At 42.8% G+C, this 20,301-nt stretch overlaps 1 protein-coding gene across 13 annotated transcripts in view; it reads left to right on the top strand.

Annotated features, from left to right (window-relative positions):
- Positions 1–20,301, top strand: part of LOC120450767 (peripheral plasma membrane protein CASK) — a 41,979-nt gene that overhangs the window by 13,102 nt on the left and 8,576 nt on the right. Inside the window, exon 9 of one of the 13 annotated variants that reach the window (XM_039633919.2) lies at positions 9,998–10,058. The exons of 8 other annotated variants lie outside the window; for them this stretch is intronic. In XM_039633919.2, coding sequence (XP_039489853.1) covers positions 9,998–10,058 — 61 coding nt within the window. Of the gene's footprint in view, positions 1–8,511; positions 9,663–9,997; positions 10,059–12,923; positions 12,975–20,301 lie in introns of those variants that run through there. 4 more of the 13 variants (XM_039633920.1, XM_039633913.2, XM_039633914.2 and 1 more) reach the window with 4 other exon arrangements.

The following is a 20,301-nucleotide window of genomic DNA, read 5'->3' as shown; positions in this document are numbered from 1 at the left end:
AATGTGAAAACTAGGAGAGCACCATCACCCGCATAATGCGTTCGAAAAGTGACAATTATGGGGGAGATGGACTGATGGGCTGACAGACCACTTAATTACTTTTCAATTTAAATCAAATTAATGTAATGTGCTCATTTGCACATACATAGATGTGTAGTGTGAGCTCGCATATGTTGGCTTACTATTCGTTTCAGCTATCAACTATAAACTAACGAGGAGTTCTATGTCTGCTAGTTAACTTTAAATCACAAGAAGTCAGCTAGTTAACTTTAAATCCCAAGAAAGGCTAGTTAACTTTAAACCACAAGAAGTCTGCTAGTTAACTTTATATCACAGGAAGTCTTGTAGTTAACTTTAAATCACAAGAAAGGCTAGTTAACTTTTAGTCACAAGAAAGTCTAGTATAAGGCTAGTATAAATCACAATAAGTTCTACGATAAGCATGTTAATTAAACTATAAATTATCCTGGCACCCTTGGATATGGCGATTTAAATTTATGTACAGTGTTTGCATAACTAAACACTAAACTAATTAAATCCAAGTGCATTAATTAACGTCCATGATTTACGCCGCTTGTGATAATTACATATTTCAAAATGCGTTTGTGTGTGCAAACAAATAAATGAAATAAAGGAAATGACTAATTCCAACCAAACGTTGTTTCCGAATAAAAACGTGATTCAATAAAAAATTGATTAGCGTTTGTAATGAATTTAAATTAATAATTATTTTGCACTTTTTTCTATAAACTCATGCGCTTCACTTAAGCAATGAAAGCAGCAATGTGATTGCTAAGCCCATTGGAAGCAAAGTTTCTACTTCAGCAGTAGTATTAAACTTGCCACATTGAGAGCTGGAAACTCTTATCCTTAAGTAAGACTTCAAGGAACATTAAACGCTTCCTTTTGCCAGCTTTTGTTTATTGTCCTTTGCCCGGTGGACACTCATTGAATATTGGCCAATTGCAGTGGCAAAATCAATTTGCCAAATGGCCAACGAATTTGCATTTTTGTGTGCCACACACACACACTTAAACACACACACACAAACACACACACATACACACTCTCATGTGTGTCCTATCCCATTTTGGCTCGATTTCTGGGATGCCATCAGCATTATTACAACGGTCGTTTTACCTTTGACTTGATTCTGATTTGCACGGAATACGAATACGGATATACACAGAATGTGTGTGTGTCTGCATATGTGTGTGTGTGTGTGTGGTGTTTGTGCACGTGTTCGTGTTTCCCCCAGTGTGTTAGTGTGTGTGGGTTAGCTGACAACTAAACGTGTCAACGAGGCTAAGCAAGCAAACTGTCAGGAGCAGTAGTTACAGGACCAGATGTGGGGAGGATGTCCTGCCCTCCACTTTACCTGCCCCACTGACACATTAGGGTTACTCTTTTGGCTGCACAACACACATAAATGTCGCCTGCCACGCCCCTATCCCCCTCCCCATTGGTTGACCTCCCCCCCCCCCCCCCCTCCCGAAAAATTGCAGCTCTGTAACTGCCATCATCCTTGTTATTGTTATTGCCATTGTTGCTGCTGTGTTGCAGCCAAATTTGTTGCCACTTCGATGAGATGACAAATTCGTGCCAAATTGCTTTCACTCTTTTCCATGCACTGAAACAAAAAACTCAGCAGTTGTACTATGTGGTATAAATAATACATATTATTAAATCTTTTCCTACTTTCTACCACTATGCGCTCATATTCTTGAGCAGTATTTCAAATCCTGATTCTTAGTGCTTTCTTTTGTGTGATAAATACTGCTAGCTGAGTGTCCAGTGCACCTGGTATCCTTTTGCACCCTTTTGTGCCCCCTTTTTGGCCTCTGGTGATTCCATTTTGCATTGGCGTGTGGCAGGCAGCGCAACACAAAACGCTGGCGACAGCAGCAAGTTAATAGTTTATGGCCAGGATGCGATTACACGGGCTCCATTTTCCGAATGGGCCTTGACCTACTACACTGCCACTGCTGGAACCTTGGGCCCAAATGAATTCCGACCGAAAATCACTCGACATAACATAACTCGCTGGGTGGTGGATGGTTGCTTTTTCGAGGTGCAATCTGTCTGATATTCAGAGATAGTGGGTGGATAGGTGCTTTATTTTGCATTAATTAAAAGCCCGTTATGCAGCGCGTTAAGCTCGCATGATGGCTGCTCTTCATTCGTTGTCCTTGTGCATCAATCGATTGTCTGAATTGCATTCTTTGCTGAAAAGATGCCGCTGCAGCACTCGAATGCCCTGCAAAAAGAAGCGCATTGTGCTGTTTTGTTCATCATTAGTTGGCAGTGCAGTCAAAAGCTGACATAATCAATTTGTGAGCACATCCAGGCAACCAGATTTGAGCAAGTTCAATTCGTATGATCCCAGCACCTTGTCCCATTTAAGTGGACAAGTATGTATATCAAGGCTATCAGATGTCATATTAAAACTGAAATGACTTGCCGAAAACTTAAGGTGGAAGCTGGTGGCATTATAGTCAACGTATTTAGCTGCCATGGAAACAATTGTCCTGGCAGGGTATTCCCATTTTCCAAAGGTCTTCATTCTTGTAACTGCACCCCACCCCACACATTTTTTGTCCCCCCCTCTACGAGCCCACAGTCAGTTGGCCTGCTATTCACAACAAGCGCTCCATAAATATTTGCTGTGCCTCAGCACAGATTCATAACTCATAAAGGGGCTGTCTCTCCGACTGTCTGTCCATTTGCCACTCTCCCCTCGCCACCCCTCTGCCCCTCCCCCACTGTTGCCCCACTCGTCCTGCATTCTGCGTCCTTTGCTCTGCTGTTTGCCTGGCCCCAATGGATAGCTGGTGCCTTACCACATGTAATTAGGTTGCGGTTTTCCACCTTCTGCCACTCCTGCCCCACTGCTGCCCCACTTCTGCGTCTTCCTCTTTTGGCAATGAATCCTTTTGCCACACGCCCGCATCCTCTTTGGCAAGTGTCTGAGTGTCTTGGTGATTGTGTGCCAGGATTCTAGGGTGAGCCGCTATCGTTGGTAATTAGGAACACTGTACACATTGCTCTTCCTATGCTCCACCAAAATATATGCTCGAATATTGCCCAACATTTTCGTACGCATTCTCCATTTCTAAACACAGTAAAATCAGAATTCAACATGTCATGCCTAAAAAACTTTAATTAAAGCAAGACCGCCAAGTTTTCACACCAACCAAAAATTTAATTAAAACTTTATATATTTTTAAAATACTTTAGACATGCAGTTCTTAGTTTCGTACACAAAAAAACAATTTCGGCATTCTTAGATTCATTAAAATCAATTTGAACCTAAAAGAATATTACGCATACGACACGTATGTCAGGTTTTTTACATACAAAAAAAGGACAACACTGCGTATGAGTGATAAACTTTGAAAGCAAGTGTTGTTATGAGTTTTTTTATGACTTACTTACACCGAAAGTGCTGCTTTTATAACCTTAACTTACACTCGGAAGCCCGGGACCGCCCTGCTGTTCACAATACACCTATTTTGGCCAAGTTTTTTGGTCACCGCCATTACCAATCTGCAGCTGCAGCTTCAGCGTCCTGATGAAACGATGATGAAACGTTGATGAAAAGAAAGCATCTGCTGTTGCCGCTAATGATGATGAGGATGAGGATGATAATGATGATGATGGTGAGCACGATGCAGAAAACGAATGATGTTGATGATGACGCCAGCGTTGACGTTGGCAATGATTGGGTTAACGACTACGTGGCGCAGACATTGTGCCATAAATTACGAATATTTGCACGCTCGCCACGTTGTGCGTTAGACGAAAAGGCGGTGGCAGAGCACACTGGCCTAGTTGGCCAATTAGTGTGCTCTAAAACGGCTGGCTACCCATTTAGATGGGCTTTTAATTATGCTTTGTAGCATGTTTCTGACTATTTGTGGGCCAACGTTGCGTATTAATAATATCTGCTAAAGTGCTTTCCATTTTAACTTCCATTTCAAATTACAATTATTAATGGCCACAAATGACCTTAGCCCACTGTGCAGCTGCAAAATCGTCTGCGATTGCCAATGAGTGAGGAATGTGGCTGCCAGACAGAGACAACTACTGCGCATGTCCGCAGCTGCAGTTGGCGTCGCTGTTGGCTTCGCTGCCAGCATCCTGCATCCCATAGCAGATTCAGCAAGCAGCACAGAAGTCAGGCCACCAAGTCAGCGAACACTAGTTGTCGCGCTCGCACACAGGAAATTGATTGGGGGCAACGGGCTGCATTCAGCTGAAAGCCAGTGAGAGAGAGAGAGGGAGAGCAAGGCCAGGGCAGGAGAGCAAGGACAAGCAGTGCGGAGCAAAAGAGAGCGAGAGCAAGGACAGGACAGAGAGCTTCAACTGGATGCTGACAGAATCAGAATTCGAGGATTCAGTCTATAATTGTGCACCTTGCTGACTGGTTCTGTGCCAGTTTAACGCGAGCCCTTGCCTGGACAGCACGGGTATACAGTAGCAGCAGCATCCGCAGCAGCAGTAGCCGCAGCAGCATCAGCAAGCAGCGCCCGCAGCAGCACACACACGCATAACGGCTGCACACGAAAAAAAAACGCACACACACACACACTCCAGTGAGTTGCCATACGGCGCAGCGAAATGCAAAAAGCAGGAAAAACGCCAAGAAAAGTGAAGAAAAACGAAAGACAGCGGGCCAACTAAAGTTTTGGATAGTCGAAAAAAAGCGATAGAAACTTTTTAATTACAAGCAGTGCACACTTTCGTTACCCAACAAAGTTGCGCGCAAAAAAGTAGGCAACACAAAAAAGTGTAAAGGCGAAAGCATTGATTTTCACAAGGAAAATTCTCGCACACATTTTCACAAGAGTGAAAAAAAAATAAGTGTGCGTGGTCGTTTTGGCGACTTTTTTTCGCAGCCTCTCTGGTTTCCCTTTGAATTTTTTTTCTCATATTGTCCGATCCGGTCAGCTTCTGGCCTTCCATGGCCCCCGTTCCCTCGCTTCGCTCTTGGTGTGTATGTGTGGGAGTTTCTGATTTCTCTCATTCAAGAGAGAGCCTGCCCCCGCTGAAGCGCTCTCTCTTGGAGAAGCAACAACCGCAACAAGGATAAGGCAGCGACGCCAGCAGAGAAACCATTTCGACCGCATTGCCAAATCGATTTGCTAGAAACGATTATCAATGATTTCACGAACGCGCCACCAAAATTCACTCCTCAATTGAATTGAATTAAATGAATCGCATTTCGCCTACGTTTATTTGTGTGCGTGTGCTTATGTGTGAGTGTGTGTGTCTGTGTGTGGGCTGATTTATGCGGTGTAAATGAAAACGGTGCAGAACAAAAACTAATTTACATCAATTTATTCCGAAAAAAACTACAGCCAGTGCAAGCAAAAAGCTAAATAAATTAAAACAATAAAGAACAAAAAATATGTACTCCCTAATTCATTAAAGCAGAAAAAACCCACAAAAAAAAAAAACACAGACTACACAACGAGTTAGATACGCACAACAACAACATTTCGTTGCAGTAAGTACTAACATACGAAGAAAAAAAGCGTAGAACACCTGAACGAAAATCCACCCACATACCCCACCACCCACCTGCAAACTTGGAATTCCTCAACAAACTGAAGTTCGCTTCACTTCACTTTGCCACTCAGCACAGTACCGCCCCCTTTTTACCCCACCCCTGCCATCCTATGCCATTTCCGTTTGCCTTATCAAAAATGTGTATATATACACAAAGACTGGGGAAAGCGGGGAAAGTGGGGGGGAAAATGGGGGAAAAGCCGAAGAGAAGCTGCAAGAGAATTCAACTACAGTGGTCGCGTGGAAATTAGAATTTTCATTTACTTCACTCCAGCTTCTGCACGAGTCGAAGATACTAGATTTGAATATTTACCTGCAGCTGTAGGTTGGTTTATTTTGATTGAAAACACAGCTCCAGATGTTCCAATATTATCATACAAAACGTATGCTATGAACATAATGCTGTTGAGAGGATGAAGCTAAATCGTTGTTTGTTTGTTCTTCAATACTTAAATGACTTCATTATGTTCAATATTGCATTTAGCCATAAGTAATCAATGAAATGCTCGAAATCTCAGCTAGATTCTAATGATTTGCGGTCTTAATTGAGTTGATTGGTAAATCTGCTAGGTGCACTCAATTCACTGATTAAACTCAACAGTTAAAGCTAAACTGATGAAGTGACCACTGTGCTGAAAATTTGTGAGATTTTTATTTCCTCCATTTTTGCTTTCCATTTTTGCCCGTTTTCCACTTGGAAATTCATCAGCACCGCATCTCCTTGCCAGCGAGTGGCAAGTGCAGCTCAGTGGTTTAGACGAAGTCCTTCATTTCCCCACTTGGTCCTTGGTCCTTGGTCCTCAGGATACAGATAGACTTGTAAAAACTCACTTTACCTCAACTTGGTTTTTATTTTGTCTGGTTTTTTTGTTTTTCTGTTTTTCAACATTTTGCTTTCTTTCAGACTTTGTTGCTCTCTCTCTCTCTCTTTCGCTCTCTCTGTCTTTCTGCCATACTTTCTTTGTTGGTTTTTGAATCTTTTATGAATTGAATTTGGTTATTTTGAACGCGTATTTTCCGCTGCAAAGTTCCAGCTACCACGGCAACGTAGCTTCCACGTCCTTGGCTGACTTCCTGGCCCGCAGGATAAAGAGAAAGCCAAATCCAAAGCCAAAGTTGAAAGCCAGAAGAAAAGCAGAAGCAGAAGGACGAGAAGCCAGGACGAGACGGGCACGTTCCCATTCAATTATGGGCGGCATGTGGCACATTAGCATTCAGCGGAAGCTGCGCCAAAAGCAAACATTTCAACGCCTCCCAATTCGTGGAGTCCCTCTTTTTTTATTATGCGAATATTATTTAAGCATTCACAATTCCGTTTTAATTTAATTCGATGCCAGTAATGCCAGCAATGGCAACGATAGCAGACTTTCGGCAGTCAGTGTGTTTTTGGAATTTGTTGAAAACTATTTAGCATAAATAGTCTCCGCCTGCGGTCCCGATAGTCGCCCTTGGGAATTGCCTGGCAATGGAGTCCTTGGGAGTCCTCTTCCACTCCCCCTCAGCCCCCTCGCTCTCCTGTCTTTATTAGCGCATATAATTTCCCGAGTTCCATGTTTTCTCTACTCTCAACTCCTCTCCTATCCTCTCGATTTTGTTTTTTATTTGGCTTTATTTTGTTTCACAGACTTGTTTTCTCCCCCCGCCGCCGTTTTTATTTTTATTTTTTAGGCTTTTTCCCCAAACGATTGCCTTTTGGAACCGTTTAGATAAACAGCCCCGTTCCGCCTTCGCCTGTTCTGTTTCGGTTTCGGTTTTGGCTTCTCTCTTCCCCGGGGACACAACACAGGTTTTTATATTGTAAATTTTTATTTTTATCTCTGAGGCATATAAAATACACATTTTCAGTTGCCTAGACGGTGAGTTTAATTAAAACGAGGCGCGGAATAGAAAACTGTCTACACCCGAAACAATGCAAAGTTCTAGGGCGCAAAAACAAAGCGAACCATTGATTAAATCTTGAATAGTAGAGTTAGAGAAAAGGTAGATGCTTTGATAAAATCATTGTTATCTATCAGTTTTAGCAAGTAAAAACTGAAATGAAAATGGAGCTAGAGCTGTAAGGTTTTTAGGATCTACAGAATTATCTGTTACGAAACGATTTTGTAGGCCTTTTCATTGCCCAATCGATTTTTCGCCAGTGCATATTATGCTCCATTTGGTTCCCATCTGTTTCGTTGATTGCTTTCGGGGTTGGGGATTCAGGGGAAGGAAGGAGGAAGGGGGATTCTAGGTTGCCTATCGTTTCACTAATTTCAATTGTACAGGTGCGTGTGTCTAAGGGATTAAATATTTAATTTATTTGTATTAAATGCGAGAACAAGTGTTCCTGGAAGGGCTCCTCGCAGCAGCGTGCAACATTAAATTGAAATTCCCTAAGCCCGAAATTCCTTTTCCCGCTGTGCTGAGTTTGTATATAGTTAACACCCCTTGACTCCCACACACACAATCACACCCACACACCCAGCCACTTTCCCCACCTACGCACACACACCCACACTTTCGCAAGTCGAATAAATTTCGTTAAATTTTGAGCTTTTCAACGATTTTCCTTTGCAGAAATCGCATGCTAGAAAATTTGAAAATATAAAAGCTAAAACAAAACAAAATCAATTCAAAATTAAATTCTAAAAGTTGCATCAAATTAAAACACACACATCTATTATAGAGAACTCAATAATAAAGCCAAGATTAAAACCAAGCTAAACCAAAAAACCAAATACAACAAATTAATTACAATTGTGATGAACAAGTTAATTGCATCAATTGCAGCACATAAACACTCAAGCATTTAAAATAGCTTAAACCGAAACAAAAGTATATATCTGCTGCCCAGGCAGGCTCAATTAAAAAGGATACAATAATTTATTGCCACATCAACTCAGCGTCGTGGGATGCGAATGCAGATGCAGATACTGAAACAGATACAGATGCAGTTGCAGATACAGATGCAGATTGGATATTGGACGAATCGGACACATTATATTACCAGTGATAGCAACAGAATTTACATAACCATTAATGAATAATAGAGGACAGTAATAAGCGAATAGGAGATACCCCAATCCGACAAACCAAATTGTTGTAGACTTTCTTGTTGTTGATTAATCATAATTAAATAGATGTTGTTGTTGGAAAAGCTGTGATCGCAGACGGATACATGACAAAGCACAAACCATTGTTAACAAACTGAAACAATAGAGACACAGAGAGAGAGAGAGAGAGAGAGAGAGAGAGAGAGATAGAGTTAAAACCATAAACCTGTAAGCAATGCTTGTTGGCCCAAACAGTGAGAACAGCCGCAACATAAGCCACAGCAACACTGGCAACACACTGGCAACCACTCCTGGCCTAAAGCGCATATCAAAAGGCTAGAAGGTGCAGTGCGGCACAGGAGGGGGGAGCAATCGAAGTAATCCCCGAAAGGACACAACATTTACCCGCGCCACTCGTCGCCACCGCCCCCGCATCGCCTGCAATGCTCTGGTAGCCAAGACAGTTTTACGGTGGATCACTACTGCGCCGGCGGCGACCCACAAGCGGCGGCGGCACCTGGACCTGGAGCGGCTGGATCTGGAGCGGGCGGCGGCGGCGGCGTTGGGCCATCGCAGCAGACGGGTCAATGGTCCAATGCGGCGATCGGCGGTGGCGTTGGCGTGACCTCTTGTGGCGTTGGTATAGTGCCACAAAACCATCATTCCATTGGCATGTGCCAGCATCATGGGCTGACATCACAGTCGTTGATGTCCGGTGGCTCGCACATCTCACTGCTGGGCAGCAGCGGCAGCAGCGGTATGAGCGGCAGCGGCGTCGGCAGCAGCGGTCAGAGTGTGCCCCAATGTCCGGCCGCTGTGGCAGCCGCGGATGCTGCCGCCATGCTTGCCACCAATGCCACCGGCGGCCATTGTCGCAGTTTGAGCGGCTTGAGCTCGATCAGCATACCGCCGCCGCCGCCGGCGCTCTTCAATCCGTGCAGCTCGGCGCTGTCGCTGCAGCAGGCGGCGGTAACCAGGTGGGGACCGCGCACCTCCTGCCCGGTCCACAGTCCGTTCCGTGTGCGCGTGCCGAACGGCTCCATCTGCTCCGGACACCAGGTGAGATGAGATGAGACGGATGAGATGTCGTCTCTGATCGTGATTCGTAAAATGTACATATATATTATCCATGGCCTGGTCATATATGCCGGCCATATAATACCCAAAAAAAAAAATCAGTCGCTAAAATCCGTTGACTAATTCAGCTTGCCACAAAATGTTTATTGCGCTTTTCAGTTGTTGCCATCTAGAAATTGTACATATTAATTGTATCTGATAAGTAGCTTTTAGTTGCCCCACTAATCGCATCTCGACTTATTTCTCTTTGTTTCTTCTCTCTTTTCTCTTCCCCAAAATCCGCTTGCTAACTGAATGATTTTTTTACGGACCGCCAGGTAAGCAACTTGAAGCGGAAGCCCAGCATTTTGCCAGTACTGCGAAATGTGTCAACGACATGTAAGATTATTTTCATTTTGGCCAGCCCAAAATGACCAAAAAAAAAAGAAGAAAAATGAAAACACACCAGATCAGGAAAATACGCATACCGCATGTGCACACTTACACAGGACAACGAGGGGGGTTTCATGGGTTGTTAACTATTTGTTTGCATATTTTAAATGATAAACATATTGTGGTCATTCCAAGTAATCGTCTTATGGATGATGCTTCTTATTTCCGCAAATGAATTTAAGCTGATTTCTCACATGAACAACTTAATGCTTCTTAAATAAGTGAACTGAATCCTCTTGAAGTTATTTATGCTCTGCATTGCAAGGATACCTTGCACAAATCCTTTCAAGTGCATTAATAGTGCACTTTGCTAAAGTAAATACAAGTGATAAATAGATTTTCTTAAATGCCACAAGACTGGCACATATTTTAATAAATTGCATATGGAGTCAAAGTGATTAGATAAGTTATTCGTAAACATGTAGCACTAGGATTTCTTTGGAAGAATACAAGTTGTTTGGTAAGCCAGATGTATTTTATACAAGTAGCTTTAAGTTGAATGGCACAGTAAACCCATGGTAACTGGCCACTTAAAAGCTTCCCAGAGTATCATTAAATGGGCACCTCGCTTTATATTCCAATGCCTGTTAAGAGATAATCCGCACACAAAAGGAACATCCATAGCAACTCTCGCTGGGTCCACGGCTCACATAGTTTCGCAAATTATAAAGAGCTCGATTCACATGATTGCCCAAGCGGTGACCCGGTTACCTTTTTATATATATTTTTTTTTCTTTTCTGCGCCTGGGCTGAGGGTCCTGCCACGTCCTTTGGCGCTGGGCTTGGGGTTTTTGGGCCTTGGTTTTGGCTTTGGCTTTGGGTTTGAGTTTGGGCTTGGGTCGCTTTTCCTAAATCAGCGACAGGCGCAGGTTTTTGCTTGACTGCGCCGGGCATAAAACAGGTCCGGGAGTAAACTATGATGTGGCAACAGAAACTAGAACAGCGAACAGCGGACAGCGAACAGGGGATCGACTATCAGAAATCCCGGCCCTTTTGTGACAATTGCCATTTAACGTTGTTTTTCCTTTCGCTCGCTCGCTTTTCCTTTTTTTTTGTTGGCCCCTTTTGCTACCACTACGCTTTCCGCCGTCAAATTGAATGTCACTAATGCAATTAGTTCACACAAAATAATTCTCTTCCACTCGATTATAGAGCGTAATATGCTCGTTGTCATTTATTATGAGAAGCCAACCGAAACACGCACAAGCAGCAAAGTTACGGAGCGAATCATATGCAAAGTGGGTTTGTCCCAATGTCGAGGAGGCGGACTTTTCCAGCCCGGGCCACCAAAGCCAGTGAAGGTTCCAAAAGGTTCCGCTGGCTCCGCAGGTTCCGAAGGCTGCTGCGACACAGGACCATTACGCCTTTCAATTCTTGCGCTAGGGCAGAAATTTACATAAATATTACACAAGACCGGGCCACTGAATGTGGGTTGGTAGCTGGGTTGCTGGATTGCAGGATTGCTGGGTTGGTTGATGGACTTACTGATGGAGAAGGGGCGTTGGCCAAAGGGGCATGAGGCATAGCAAATAGGCTCGTTATGCTGCCGTTCTGAAAGATCATCCCGCCAGGGGCGACCAGCAAAAGGTGTGGTCACCAACGCCTCAAATTGAGTTGCCAACAATTTTTTTTTCAAAAAGAAATTTTACAACGCACCAACTACCAACTATAAAAGGAACGAACTGAGCACTGCATAAAGCTTAGGCAGCGACTTAGACACAGGCAATAGAGTTGTGCCAAAAGTTGAGCACTCTCCGAAGAAGGCAAACTCTTAAGACCTTCAAAAAGTTTGCCTGCGTGGGTGGAACGAACAGGAATCTTTGATAATTTTGCTCATTTAATATGGGTAGTTCAGTTGACATTGTCCTGACAACCTATCAAAGGTAAATGGAGCTCACAAATAAACAGAGTTTCAAACTTTTTAAAAGATTTCCGCATAATTTGTGATTTACTATTAGAACCTGTGTATTGAAACTGATTTGTTAAATGTAGAAAATAGCATGACTAGAATAGGAATTAAATGTGGGAAATAACATGGCTTAAAGTACGAGTTAAAAGTAGGAAATAACATGGCTAAAATTGGGAATTAAAAGTAGGAAATAACATGGCTTAAAGTAGTAGGAGTTAAAAGTAGGAAATAACATGGCTTAAAGTAGGAGTTAAAAGTAGGAAATAACATGGCTAAAATAAGGAATTAAATGTAGGAAATAACATGGCTAAAATTAGGCATTAAATATATGAAATAACATGGCTTAAAATAGGAATTAAATGTAGGAAATAACATGGCTTAAATATAAATTTGTTAAATAACGTGACTGAAACATTACATATTATTTTGGCATTATACAAAAACCATTTTACAACACAACTAAAATTTCACGACCCATATCTATGGACATATCGTTTTCATTAGCCGCCAGAAAGCCCTTAAGTCGTAGCCATTTCATTTGATTAACTCCCCTGAGGTGGGCCCGTAAACATATTGTTGCTGTTTTATCTAAAGTATCCGACAAATGATTCCAAAAATTTCTCTCATCGCGAACATTAGCCGCCTAAGTACCTCAAATTTGATGCCACAATGCATGAGAGAATTTGTAATTTCCATGGCGGGGAGAAACTGAGAAGGGAGCTGATTGCGGAGATTCGAGACTAACTAACTTACACCTGCCTGATGGTGGCCGTCACAGCGTGTGGCACATGCCACATGCCGCACATACCACCCATGCCAGCCATACCACCCAATACCCACCCAGCATACACACACACAGATTCACGAAAGTGTTGTCATACATTTAGCATTCCCTCTGGCAGGCATACAAAAACTTGTATCTTGATAGAAGGACTTGAGCAACGCTTTTTTCGGGCTGCCGGCCCCAAAAAGAAAAAGAAAAAAAAGAAAAGCTGGCAAAGAAGAATAGAATGCGAAGACAGGGCAAGGAAATGGAAATGGAAAGGAAAATGGAAGGGCGAAAACTGCCTAACTGACAAAGTGACTGGTGGACTGGTGAACTGGTGGACCGAAGGAACGAAGGATTGAAGGACCAAAGGAGCGAAGGACCAAAGGACCCCAGCCAACCCACTGACTGACTGAAGCCTTGACACTCTTCATTTGTGAATGCGTTAATTGCGCCCGAGGATGTTCGTATGAGTGGCATTAGAGTGGCTCCCAAGTGCGTGTCCAATTTTCGGCACACTTTTCGGCCTTGTTAAAACTTTTTTAAAACTTCTGAACCCAATGCGAAACTCCAAATTCGAAAACTTTTAAAATAGCCTAGCTTACAAGTCGTATTAGGGGTAAATTACAAAAAATGTTTGAAATGCTTGCAATCTATAAACAAAATTTACATAAATTTTTAAATTTCTAAATTTTAAAAGCCTTATCAAAACACGATCAAAGTTGTTAAACGGATTACATGTCGTATGCGTAATTTTTGTAAAATTCGTTTGAAATTCAATTTGGTTAGAAAATGTTAATTGCCAGTGGAAAGCGCAAGTGCTTGTAGGTAATGCGAGTTAAATTGTCAAAACTCTCTGGCCTATGTTGGTCCACCCTAAAAAGGACGTGTGTGTGCTGGTGCTGGTGATGGTGATGATGATGATGAACAAGCACAATGGCCTGAAACAAGCAGTTAGAGCCTGTAAGAACAACAACAACGGCGATTACAAGCAGCAAGTGTGTACATTATTTTGCAATTTAACAATCCCCCACCCCCCGCGCAGGACATATGGACCCCTCTATCTACAGTCCCCTCATGTTTTCAAGGCAAGCATAAAACAACAACTTGAGCAAAAGAAAACAAAGAAAAAGTTATAGGGAATGGGGAATGGGAAATGGGGGAAGGGGTAAGAAGGGAGAGGGGATAAAGAAAGTATGAAAAAAGTGAAGAAATAATTAGTTTACTTGTTACGAAAGTGAGTTATCGCCCTTTGTGCCGCTGCAGCCGTTGCGGCGTTGTTTGCCTAGTTGAAATTGAATAAACAAATTTTACATGCCGCACACACTCACACGTATAAGCACATGATGTACAAACACGCACACATAGACAATCTGCCGAGTGTGCAAAAATAATAATATGTGTGCGCACACACTCGCATTTACACTCACACTTACACCCACTTACACACTTACACCCTCGGAACAGCTCAGCAAAGAAAGCGGGCTATAAAATTACATTTACATATGCAGATGTGCATGTGAGTGTCCTGTTGCGTGTTCGTGTGTGTATGTATGTACGTGTGTGTGTATGTGCGCCAAGAAGAAAGTGTTGCCTACCTAACGGCGTCATTAGTCACACGAACACAAAGAAAGCGCGTGAGAAATGGCACACTTACAGAAACGTATTTCCTCAATGGAGATGTCTTAAATCGGCATAATTTCATGTTCACAACAAAATGCATTGTCCGATTTACATAGCACATACATATATATTTACCAAAAACACGCACAAATTGTTGTTGAGTCCAAGGACATACATTTTCCTGTAGTTAAGCTTCTTACTGTGACTGCAAACCATTATAAAGTGTACAATTTAAAGAGGATTTTACATTTCTTTTCACAAAAAAAACAGAAACAAATGAATATTGAATGCAATGCATTTGAACAATTAAGTACCATTACATGCAGATTTATAAAGGTGGAAAAACCTTTCTGGAAAATTAAAACAGATTGGGGGAAAAATTGAAAGCTGACCCGTTGAAAACATACGGCACTCAGGCAGCAAAAACCCATATTTAATATGCAGAAGCCATATTTTTTTTTAGAGTGTGTGGCAGTGGGTTGGAGAAATGATGGAGAAAGACAGATGGGAGGGAAAATTGGGAGGTGGCAAGGTGAAAGCGATGACAATATGTTTCGCCAACGGAAAAGAGTCCGCTTTTTCCTTTGCACCGCTGATAGATGTCGGCGATAAATGCATAATATGCACGCACACACCGGAAATTTGTGGTTGTTTGCCACACAGCCTCAGTTGCGGCGCCAGTTGCGGAAAAAAAAACCCAAAACACGACACCAAAAACCGACAACGAAAAACCTTTTGTTATGAAAATATCAATATATATATATATGTATGGATTTTTCGGCGTGGCGGTAAATTGAATGATGAGTGGGAGGATGTCGCAGCCATTGTTTGGCTGATAAGGGAGCCTGGCGCACTATTACCTGGCCCTCTGAAACGAGAGCCCACCTGTCAATCAATACCACCCCGCCGAACCGACATCATCATAATAATCATTGCCAACATCCTCATTATAATCATCGTCATCATTCTCGTCCTCGTCCTCGTCAAATATCACCGGCTGCTCGGGTAAAGGACATTGTCTGTCAATAATAATGCCAGCTAATAGGCAGGAAGTGTTAGCCGCCGCTGAAATCGAGAAGAAAGGATGCCGCTCAATTACCCCGACATAGTCATACGGTGAATGTTGTGTATTGGAGACCAATGTTAACTGTAAGACTGTGTCTCGGTGGTTGCCAGCCACATCAGCCACAAACCAGCACAGTATCGCAACTTGGATCGCAACGCATTGAATGCTATCGCAACGCAGCCAAAAACCGGATGTGTATGCTATGTGTATGGAAGTGAAGATGGCCGGACCGCAACAATAAGTTCGGCCAGGTGATAAGTTAGCGATAGCACAACTCGCTCCACTGCCAAGTTTTATGGGCTAACTCCATGGAAAGCTGGCTGCTGCTTATCGTTGAATGCGCGACACGAAACAGACAGGCCCAGCCCACAAATGTTTTGGGTCCTTTGAGCTGGAAGTTCGCCAACTGGGGAATATCCTGGTAGCTTTGCTAGCACCGGTAGCTCTGGTAGCTCTGGGAGCTCACTTGAGCCCCGGGATGCGCGATGTGAGCCAGACCTGACAGCTTGACAGCCGACTGATGCACACACACAACACACACACCACACACACACACTGCCAACAGCCATCAACCATCAACTTTAAACAGCTTTTATTCCGAGCTCACCCATACCGAGTGCTCTTCAAGTTCAAGGGTTTATTGGGTTTGAGTGGAGTACATAATATGCCCATTTCGTTTCATTTGACTCAACACATTGGTTTACCTTTGCATTTATTATTATTAGTTATATTTATTGTTTTTACAAACAAACAGCCATTGTTATTGCATATAACTGATTGGATACCTTTATTTACCAAATTTACAATGACAGTGGCTCGTTTATATTTATAAAAAACAATTAGAAACACAATTGACCCATGATGTTTATTTTATTTTAAAAATTTGCAAGTTCAAATAGCAATTTTCGCATATATACGCTTTTGATTGCAGCATTTTATTTTAGTAGCAAACAGCAATTATCATACTACAGATATTTCGTTTTATATAATTTTTTTGCAATTAGCTTGCGTTGATTAAAATAAAACAGCCGATTCAAAGCAAAAATCAAACTTTTTATGGTCACATTTATTTATTTTTATGGCTAAATATTTGATTTTCGTTGGGCAAAGTGATTTTTAAAAGGTATCCTTAGTTCGGAACGCGAGCGTCCACCTGTTTTAAAGTTCAAAGTGAAGAGCTGGCAATGAGCTGGGAATAATTAAGCCGGAGAAGATTCATTTGGCGGTCGGCTCACATATGTGGGGTGCACTTAATCTTTGCCACGACCTCCGGGCGTTGTTGTCGCTGCTCCAAACCCGATAAGGTGCCAAATGTGGCCAACTATCCTGCCAGGCTTTGCCACAAAATGGGATTAACAACTGAAGTCCGTGCGGCAACGTAGCTGGGGGGTACTAGGACCTCTGGGGTTCTTGGAGGTTGGAGGTGGGAGGTTGTAGGTTGGGTATCTGCCAGTGGCGAGTGCCCATGGTACTAATTAAAATTCGGCATTAATCCAGATGATTCAGCTGTCAACGGCTGCCGTCCTCTGCTCCCAACTGCTCCGCGTGCTGTCTGTTTTTCCTGCCCACCTCCGAAATCCCGAAATGGATGCGGAAGCCATTCGCAGTCGCGCGTACGTGTGTAATTGACGTGTGGCACGGAATATTAAAGAGCGACGAATCCTAGAGCAGATGAAAAAAAACAACAACATAAATGAAAAAAGAAAAGAAAATGTTATATATATCCGGCTTTCTCGCAGTGCCCAAACCATACTTCCCTTGGCCATGCTGTGTAATTATTAAAACCAACAAATAACGTTCGTGTGGTCGGGTGGTCCTAGGTTGGTGGGGTTGGGTGGTTTTTGGGGTCGGTGGTTGGGCATCGGTGGTTGCTGGTCCGTTGGTTAGTGGCTTAGCATAAAGCTGGAAAAATGACCAGCTCCCTGGATGGACTGGCTGGCCGCCAAGCAATGAACCTGACTCAGCTGTCGCTGATGGACAATTGGCGGCAAAATAGCTAAAAGTGTACAACAAAACTGGGTAATAGGTAACTTGAAATATCATAACTTATTAAGCGAGTTATTATGGGCTTTAGGCATAGCTTTAATGTCTTTATCCATTCTGGTAACTCCTCGTATTTGTTTTTCAAAGTCTGAAAGTCTACTTTTCATTCATTAACTTTAGATGTCGATGGCAAAGTTTGTTTTGAGCAGTCACTTTCATGTCTTGTTAATTTCCTTTAAAATATTAAATAGAAAGAGATGTGGCAGAAATAGAACATGTGCTTCTATAGATTTTGCTTCTATAGCTTATGCTTCTATAGCTTTTGCTTCACTACAAATCCCAAGTGACGTGAACTACAATTAGTTGGCCGAAGTTGCGAGTCAATTACATTACTTCGTTTAAAATAGCTTCTGTATTTATTCGTACAACTCGAACCTTTGAGTTTTACTTATTCAGAGTGTAGAGCTCAGAGCTCAAGATTTCGTTTGGCAAAGTTAGTTTTATGTCAAAGACTGGTGCGCAAATTTATGGACAACTTTGCCGTTTGAATTATTGAAAAGCCAGTGCTCGGCACTCAGGTTCTTCTTGGTCGAAAATAGTGCAAAGTGAGAGTGAAACTCAGTTGTTTGCGACTAATAAAAGTTGTCGTTGCTTTTGGCTATGGATGCAAATGCGGATTTTTCTCTTTACATTTAGATCCCAGCTGCCGTCCAGTTTCCGGTGGAGTTCACCTCTGATGCGGCTGCTGCTGTTGCTGCTGCTGTTGCTGCTGTTGCTGCCTCAGCAGCAAACAAATAAAGCGGGATGGGGTTATACTGATTGTTTAGGCCAGGACCTCAGCAAACAACAGGCATCTGCATACTTATGATCGGGGCAACAACGGCGACCGAAGAGGCGGGGAAAAATGGGAAAATGGGGAAACTCGGGAGCTCGGCAAAACTTTAACAAGCACTTAAGTATTAATCATGGAAATCAGAGGCAGCTGTGGGCCACTCACACTCCCACAGCCACACCCACTCCTTTGTGGGTGTGTGGTTAGTGTGTGTGTGTGTGTTGGCCAAAAGTTCGCCACGTTGGCTATCAATGTCACAGAAACGGAGCGCCTAATGAGGCATTAAACTTAACTGCTCAACTTTGCGCCTGTCAAGCGCTTATTAAATTTACCGTTTTATTGGTCCACCAACTTGGTGTTAAATATGGACCAACAACCCACCCAGCCCCCTTTTCAGTGGTCAGTGGGCGTGGCCATTGGGCGGAAGAGAGTTGAGGGGATTGAGGATGCTGGGCCTTAAGTGAAATCAGATTACGTTGTTTATCGTTCAGTGCCGACTTGGTTTTTAGCCAACCAGGCGTGTGTCCTTCTCGGGATTTCCTCCATTTCCCAAGGAAACACGCCTCGTCCTGCTGTCCTGCTGTCCTGCTGTCCTTCTGCCGCATTTAAATAGTTGCCAAGTTCAGCAAATTTTATTCGATGTAGTTAATTTTGCTGCTTGGCAAAAAGGAAATTGTATTACCCATTCATTTAGTGAAATTCCGTTGCGGCTGCTGATGGTTTGATGGTAGGCGTGGTTGTCTTCTAAGGCTGTTTCTAACTCCCATTAATGGGTAGTTGCAAGTTCTGGCGTAATTGGATTGCAAACTTCTGCCAAAACGAGCAAATACAATAAATTGCAGACAGACACAGTACGGAATTTGTGATTTGATTCTGCTCGGAAAATAACATCTGAGCGAATCTTAAAGAGCTTCATCCATCGAAAAAGGAGAATTTAATGGTATTTAACTTGAACCCTTTATGAATGCAACGATTTTGTTTGTATTTTCAAATCTTTTATCTGGTACTGTAAACTTATCCTTTAAGGTTTCTACAAATGGATATTCAACTCTTAGGCTCGTAATTTGTTTAGGCATTCGGTAAACATCTTCTAATTTTCCCATTCCAGGATTTGTACTATCCTGTACCCCAAAAAGCATTTATACCAACCCCATCGCATAGGGTTACTTATCCGCATTCGAAACAGTTTGAAATTGAATGAAATCGGTTGGCATGTTTACGGCGGGATCAAAAGACCATCTGAAGGATGCTCGATGGTGGTATTTCCATTTACCAATGGCAAATCAAGGCGCACTAAATTTGATATCCTACCCGCCCGGAAAATGATTCGTTCGAATCCAACACGTCGAAATTATTGAATTGATGTTTCCCGATAAGCCCAAACTCGATTACCACCTGTCAATCCCCAAACACTTACCCCCCAAACCCCAAAAACCCCCTCAACGTATCCTCGCAATCATACTCGTATCCTTGTTTACACAGCTAACTAAGTTTTTTTTTTTTTGGGGATTCCCCTGCTGCGCGATGTGCTCCCAAGTATTATGAAATATTTATGCACACGCCATTGCGGATATTCACTCAAAACTGCTGAGTGCCAAGTCCTCGGTGCAGACTCCTCCTTGCGTAGTGCACTACGCTGGAAAAGCGGAAAATCAACCCAAATAGAGACAGAGAGAGAGAGCGAGAGAGATAGAAAGGGAGAGCTACATATATATGTGTATATTTTTCCACTCGCAACCAGAGCGCGATATCCTTCGAAAAAGAGAGGAGCTGCTGCTCAGTTAAGTTTTGCGGTCGATGTCGGCAGCGATGTCTGTGGCGGAAATGAAACGTGCTTTCTGTTTAAGTATGTGTATTTGTGTGCGTCTGATGCGGCTTAGATGTGTGGGTGAACTGCTGTAGGTGTGTTTTCGAAAGTGTGTGTGTGTGTGTGTGAGTGCGTGGGTCTGGTACGTGCCCGTGTTTGTGGCATTGAGTAATCATCAGCGTTGAAAATTGCGTTTTTTATGG

Source organism: Drosophila santomea, chromosome 3R (assembly GCF_016746245.2).
Source record: "Drosophila santomea strain STO CAGO 1482 chromosome 3R, Prin_Dsan_1.1, whole genome shotgun sequence".
Taxonomy (NCBI): domain Eukaryota; kingdom Metazoa; phylum Arthropoda; class Insecta; order Diptera; family Drosophilidae; genus Drosophila; species Drosophila santomea.
This window is presented reverse-complemented; position numbering and strand designations above follow the sequence as displayed.